The sequence below is a fragment of the Pteropus vampyrus genome, unplaced genomic scaffold (assembly GCF_000151845.1).
Source record: "Pteropus vampyrus isolate Shadow unplaced genomic scaffold, Pvam_2.0 Scaffold94, whole genome shotgun sequence".
In the NCBI taxonomy this organism is placed as follows: domain Eukaryota; kingdom Metazoa; phylum Chordata; class Mammalia; order Chiroptera; family Pteropodidae; genus Pteropus; species Pteropus vampyrus.
This window is the reverse complement of record NW_011888875.1, coordinates 1,629,411-1,636,358: the sequence shown is the minus strand read 5'-3', so window position 1 is coordinate 1,636,358 and position 6,948 is coordinate 1,629,411. Positions and strand designations below refer to the sequence as shown.

Genomic DNA, 6,948 nt, shown 5'->3' with positions numbered 1-6,948 from the left:
GGCCGCAGGGTGGGCACTGTCTCCAAAGATCTGAAGAGTGGAAGAGGAAGGACACTTTGACCAACCGCAGGCCATTTCAGGGAGCCAGTGGTTGCTCCTGAAATGTACCCCCCTCCCCCAGGGGTGGGAGGAGCTTTTCCTTAACTTGACACTTTGCGGAGTGTGTCTTACCCTTCAGGGATGCTGGCAAGTAATATAAAAAAATTCCTCTTCTCAAAAATCTCTTTTTAGCAAATCAGACTTCGTGCAAATATCTGGGTAGTTGCGGTTCTGGCACTGACCTTGATCTCTGTGTCAGCTGTGTGCCTCACCTTGTCCTCGCTCAGGAACTTAGGAACTCGTGTGCTTCCGCCCGCTGGTCCCGCGACGCCCACGTGGCGTGGCCGCCCGGACGTGCTTGCGCGCTCGCTCTCCTCTCTCCTGCGTGTTTGCATCAGTGTTATCTCGTAATACGGACTTTAATTTGACCTGCCCTTCCTTCATCCTTCATGTATTTGTTTTCATCACTTCAAGAGATCTTGTATTACCCACCCCAGAAATAACGAGATCTTTTATTACACACCCAAGAGTAACGAGATAGTGCTAAAGCCTTTCTCCTCCTTGATCGGGGGCATAGACATGCAGCAGAAGTACGGCTGGTCGTTTCGGGCGGCAGAATGTGCCCTGCATGGGGGGGCAGTTCCCCTTGATTTCTGCTGCTCACATGTGAAACCGGGTCGCCATTTATGCGCACAGTGAATACTTCTGAAATTCCACCAGTGGGTTGTGCTTGAAACTACCTACTTCTGCCCTGGCTTGCAGCTCCTGCTGGGAGCTGCGGCTCCTGTACTTCTCACACCGGCCTCACAGCTCACCCGGTGCCCAGATGGTCATCTTAGTCATAAGCAAGTAGGAAAGCAGATGCCAATAGTAGTATTTTCTGTTTACAAAGCGCTTGTAGTAGTCGATTCTCTAACTGGCCTAGACTTACATGGTAACATGATCCCATTTCACAGATGAGATAACCAACAGTGGAGAGCCCCAAGGTCACACAGGGTCAGGACCCGCCTCTGTGTGCTGTGAGCGGGCTTGTAGCTGCATTCAGACTGCATCTGAGAGAGCTTGCAGCCAGAGCAGTCCCCGGATCTCTGGGCACCAGTCCTACCAACCACTGAAGTAGCTGGACGCTCAGACTTCTCCTGGGACCCCCACCCCAGTGGGTTCCCATAGAAGCCCTCTCAGAGGGGTGTCTCTCTTCAGTGAGTGAGGAAGAGGCTTCTCCGGGGGTTTCTCCCAGGAGGTTCCTCCTCTAGGCTCCTCCTCTAGGCTCCATCCTGCACAGGGATCGTGGGAAGGGGCTGGGGCTGGGGGGTGCTCCTGGGTCAGACGCAGCCAGGTGCCAGGGCCAGACCCGGCTCTCCTGCATCTGTGGACCAGGCCTGTCCACACCTGCACCTGCACCTGCACCTGCTTGTGGGCCGGGTTCCGGTTCTGTTCCACGGAATGCTCCCGGCCACAGCGCCCTTCCGAGTGAATCCGCCATGGAACACAGCCCCTTTCCTGCTGTCAGGCAAAGATTTTATCTTTTTATTGTAAATTAATCAGTAAGTGCAGAAGTGCAGGGTTTCGTTGTTTTTTTTTTTTTTTTCACGCTCAGGAAGTTTACGGTAAAAATTTCGCAGGCATCCTAGAGACTTTCTCATGGCTTTATTCAGAGGTTATTTTAAGAAATCATGTACCATTTTCAAAGCTTAAAAATAGATTTTGCCTGGATCCTGTTGCATTATGATATACATCAGTTCATCTCCAAATGATATTAGAAAAGATCTTTCCTCGGAGACTTTTTTTATCCAAATTGAATGAGAGTATTTCCTGTTGGACCAGACAGAAAAATTCTCAAAGGGGCAAAGGACCTTTGGGCATTTTAGTGTTTAACATCAGGGATTTAGATGTCGCCTCACCCCTTTTCCCTCAGGCATTTCTCCCTTTTCATCTGCCTGACCCCTGCACAGGACCTGTCCAGCTGCGGCTCAGTACTGTTTCCACAGCTGGCCAGGCAGGCGAGCACAGCCCACCATGTGTCGAAGTGTCCAGGATGTTGAAGATATAGCTAGCTGGTTCTTGAAAAAATTACCAGGAAGAAAGGAAAAGCTTTCGCCACAAACACTCATGGCACTTCCCCTGGAACCAAGGGGAAGTGATTTCTATAGAATCTAACAGACTAATTCCAGCACCTTTTCCTCACGCTGTCCTATTTTTAGGTGTAAAAGGATTCAAATGTGGGATGGTGTTAAGTTGACCAGACTAAGTGATATATTTTCAGCAATAGGTAGGAACTTGAATGCATTTTGAAAAATCGTCTAGAGACTTTTGAAACTTTGTGTTTCTTATTATTAGAAAAAGTTTTCTTACAAGGACAAAACTAACTGAAGTGGCTAATATTATTTGCTCAGTGTGCATCATCTCATTTGCTCTTCCTGGCAAGCCTGTGAGGTAAGCATCATTACCATACACGTTTCATAGACGGATGAGCTGAGACCTGGGTCCAGGTAAGTAATGTGCTCAAGGTCACACTGTAGGAAATGTTGTCAGGATTTGAACTCGGGCAGTCTGGCTTCAGAACCCACTCTCTTGTTATTCCATATGACCTCTTATGAAAAGTGCCTTAATTAATATTTATGGATAAAACATTAACTCTTATGCAGTGGCAGTGGCATTATAGAGAAGCACAGCTATGCATTGTGTCTCAGGAGTGGGAATTCGAACTCTAGTCCTCTTCACAGAGTATAGAAGCAAGATTTTTGTTGAAATGGGTTTGCAATTTAAATGGTATTTAATGGTAGTATTATTAAATGGTAGTATTTGCTGGAGAAGAGGAATTTTGCAGACATGCCCACCCAGACAGGCACCCCACCCCACCTCCTGCCCCACAAGTTGGGTCCCTGGCTGGGACTAACCCAGCTGTTCGAAGGGGTAGGAGTGCAGTTAGGACACCTGTATACTAGAGTGTCTTACCCGGGACATGCACATTCTCTACCAGCTGTCTCAGTGTTGTGTTTCGCTGATATTGCAGTGTTTTTCTAGCAGGCTTTTAAAAATTTGCACTTCTGTTTTCTCAGTAAATTTAAGAGAAGAGATACTAATTTCTACTAGTGTTATGTGAACCAAACTCCTAAAATTAAGGGCACAGTATAACTAAAGCCAGAGGCCACATTGGCATCAGCCCTTAGTACCCCTAAAGGCCAGCTTGTCCAATGTGTCAGACACCTTCTGTGATACAGAGTCAGTATCTGATGTAGAGGTGGCTCCTTTGTCTGTCTTCTTGTCAGTACTAATGTTTAGATTACAGTGGGGCAAGAGCAGTCTTTTTCGCATGTATATTTGCTTAAATCATTCAACTCCACTGAATACGCACAAAATGCTGAGGCAGCACCATTTCTAAAGACTCGACAGTTTAATGCTCAGCATGCCTCCATGCATACCGTAACTGTTCTCCATTTTCCACCCATCAGTTAGCTACAGGGGCTGAGTCACGGGCGGGTAGGTGTGCTCCCGGGACAGTGCCGCTCCTGGGCTCTGTCACACAGTGACGAGGCGGGGCAGCTTCTGTGCAGCACGTGTATCAAGGTGGAAAACACAGTTGAGACTTTGAGAGAAAGGAGTGAAGTGTCTTTTATTTTCTTTTTCGGGAAAAGCAATACGCAGTTGCAAAGGTCACTTTCTCGTAATGTTCATCTTAGGACAGGTGTCAGAGAGTGGGGGGGCTACAGTAGCCAAGTGCTGCTGAAAGGGTTTTCTCTGCTGAGATGAGTGGCCGGTCACCCGTCCCCAGGCTTGTGGAGGGCTGGTTACCATGAAGTTGGTGAAGCCATTTCAGCTGGAAAAGTCTACCTCTTTGATAGTATATTGTGGATGTTCTCGGTTAAATATTTTGACTGGGTAAAATATTATACCTTGTTTATTATTAAAATATTATACAAGGTAAAATATTTACCTTGTTTTGGTAAAATATTCATTATTGCTCATCTGGCGCATACTTGGTTTCTTTTAGCAAATCTTGCCTCTTCTGTTTATTTGAGGGGTTCATTATGCTTAGCGTCATTAAATTTGTGCAGAACATTGCTGGTCGCCCAGCAGTCCCCTGCGCCCTCTGTCTCTGGCCGTCTTACTGACTGAGCCTGAGGCGGTATTGGTATTCTGAGGGTCCCTGACATAGCAAACCGAGTCTGAGAGAAGCTCAGTGATCTGGTAGATCCAGAAACACCACTCTCCTAAGGCATCTCTTAAATCCGTAATACTGCTGCTGCGGCCCACTGCGACCTACGGACGTGGGAAATACTGGAGCAAATCGAGAGATCCCTCATGGCCATAAGGCTGTCACCTTCCTGTTGCTTATAAGAGCAGCAACCACGTTCATGAGAATTTAGAGAAAAATAAAAATAAAAAATAAAAAAACAAAGATATCTTATTGTTTATAGACCCTTTATAGATGGTGCAGAGCATTAGTCCACATCCGGTGAATCGGTGAATGGCATTTTTCTTGTTGAAATGCAGTATCAGTACAAAGTGTGACTAGATCTGGAGGCCTTTCTGATTCTGGCTTTGCCGATAGGTTGGCACCAGCAGTAGGTTTGCCCATGTCGTGCAGGTTACTTGGTCGTCTTCTCCATCATCTGTAAGATCAAAGAGGTGAACCAGCCTCTCTGGAAAACTCTTTTAAGTAAAATTGTTGGACTGTATGAAATTTGATGACTTATACAGAATTGGTTAAATAACATGAGACAGGCTAACAAATGTTTTTATTTAACGTTTAGTAAATTTAGTCTTAGGACCCCAACTAACTCGACTGAAAAATAAGTTCTTTGCCAGCGCTTCCCTTATTTTTGAACTCACCTGCCATATTTAAAATATTTATGGACCAGACAAGAGCCATCAGATGTTTTCAACTGAACATGCATTTAACAAAAGATGTGCATAGGTTTGCCACTATTAGTCGCTGGGGGACCGCTCACTAAAACCATAATGAGATACCACTCATTTAAAAGGGCTAAAATTAAAAGACCAGCCACGTCAGCGTCAGTGAGGACGTGGAGGAGTTGGACTTCATGCACGCTGCTGGTGGGCATGGAAATGGAACAGCCACTTTGGAAGATGGTTTGGCAGTTTGTTAAAAAGTTGATCATACACCTGCCACACGACCCAGCCACTCTACACCTAGACATGTACCTAAAAGAAAGGAAAGCGTAGGTGCACGCAGAGACTGCGCATACGTGTTTATAGCAGCTGTGTTTCTAATGGCCCCAAACTGGAAACAACCCAAATGTAATATATATATATATATATATATATATATATATATATATATATATATATACATATATATATATATATGTATATACATATACATATATATATATATATATATATATATATATATATATATATATATATATATATATATATATATATATATATATATGTATGTATGTATTAGATCATGCAAGGTAATCTCTAGTGGCCGAAAGTAGGTTGCCTGGAGAGGGAGGGCAGAGGGAGACGGAGGGAGGGATTACAAAGGGCACAAGAAAACTTTGGAGATGATGGAGCTGTTCACTGTCCTGATAGTGACCTTTTCGTGGGTCTATACATATGTCAGACCTGGCAAAGCGTGCATTCTAAATTCATGCAGTGCATTATATACCAGTTATACCTCAGTAAAGCAGTTTTCAGAAAGCATTGGCTCAGAAACAAAAGATCAAATACAGCACAATTTATTTCGGCAAATGCAGTGCTGCTGTGTTAGCCACCAAGGCCAGTGTGGCTGGGCAGTGCCAGGGACCATCTCCTGACACTGGGGCCCCATGGCTGGGGCAGCTGTCTGTAACGGACACGTGTGAGATACTGGAGGTGATTCTTACATCCCCGAGGAAGCGGGAAGCATTTTCTCCACGCACAAACCACTCCCAAGCCACCAGGGCCCACTCGGCTTAATTAATTGCCATTTTTGGCTCACCGGATGGCTCCCCAGAGATCTGGAGGAGGCAGAGACCCCCAGAAGCCAGCAGAGCGCTCTGCTGCAGTCAGCCTGAAGTGTTCCTGCTGCCGAGTTGTCGTTGCGCGTTGTCTTTACCCACCCAAGCCCATGGGCACGTTTCAGTGGTGGTGGCAGTGCAGGCGTGTGTTTCCCGCGTGCCCACGCGTCATGGTGGACTGAGCTGCGGCCGGCTTGGCTGTGGCCTGCGTGTGGTCACCGCACAGTCTCACATCCAGGTCCCCTGCCAGGTCTGCTGGCAAATTTATTTTACCACATTTTATGCTTTCTTCTTTTCTGAGGGCTGTAAAGCTCCCACACCTTCGTAGTGGCTTAATCATTAATAAGGGATTATAATGCCCTTGCTAAAAATAAAACCATCCAGAAGATGAGTGAGAGAATGCCCGTTGCGTGGAGCAGATGTGTCTGTCGTTGGAGGGGGTCTTTTCTGATTTCCGTTGCGCCCAGATCGAGCCGAAGAAGAATCAGAAAGAGCGACTTCCCTCCCCTTTCTTTATCCCTCTGTGTGACAGTCCCCTTCGGCCCTCTGCCTGTTCACAGTGGTCGCATCCTGCGTTTTTCTGTGCGTGTTTTCAGCCGGCTGGCAGATTCTTTGGGGTGTTTTTCTCTCCCTCCCGTCACCCTGGAAGCAGGCTGCCACCAGTCCCCTCCCCCGCCCCGGTCACTCACAGTCTCCGCGCCGGGACCTCCGTGGGAGGCGGAGGGGCCCGCGTCACCGCGTGTCTCTCCCCGCAGCTGTGGACATGGCTGGAGGAGCTGCAGAAGGAGCTGCTGGATGACGTGTACGCCGAGTCCGTGGAGGCCGTGCAGGATCTCATCAAGCGCTTCGGCCAGCAGCAGCAGACCACCCTGCAAGTGACCGTCAACGTGATCAAGGAAGGGGAGGACCTCATCCAGCAGCTGAGGTGGGCCCGCCC

General features: G+C 47.1%; 1 protein-coding gene across 1 annotated transcript in view; it reads left to right on the top strand.

Moving 5' to 3' along the window:
* The window catches only part of LOC105294779 (triple functional domain protein-like), a 236,917-nt gene that overhangs the window by 179,659 nt on the left and 50,310 nt on the right, over positions 1 to 6,948 (top strand). The window contains exon 12 of the mRNA XM_023532946.1: positions 6,767 to 6,940. Coding sequence (XP_023388714.1) covers positions 6,767 to 6,940 — 174 coding nt within the window. The remainder of the gene's footprint in view (positions 1 to 6,766; positions 6,941 to 6,948) is intronic.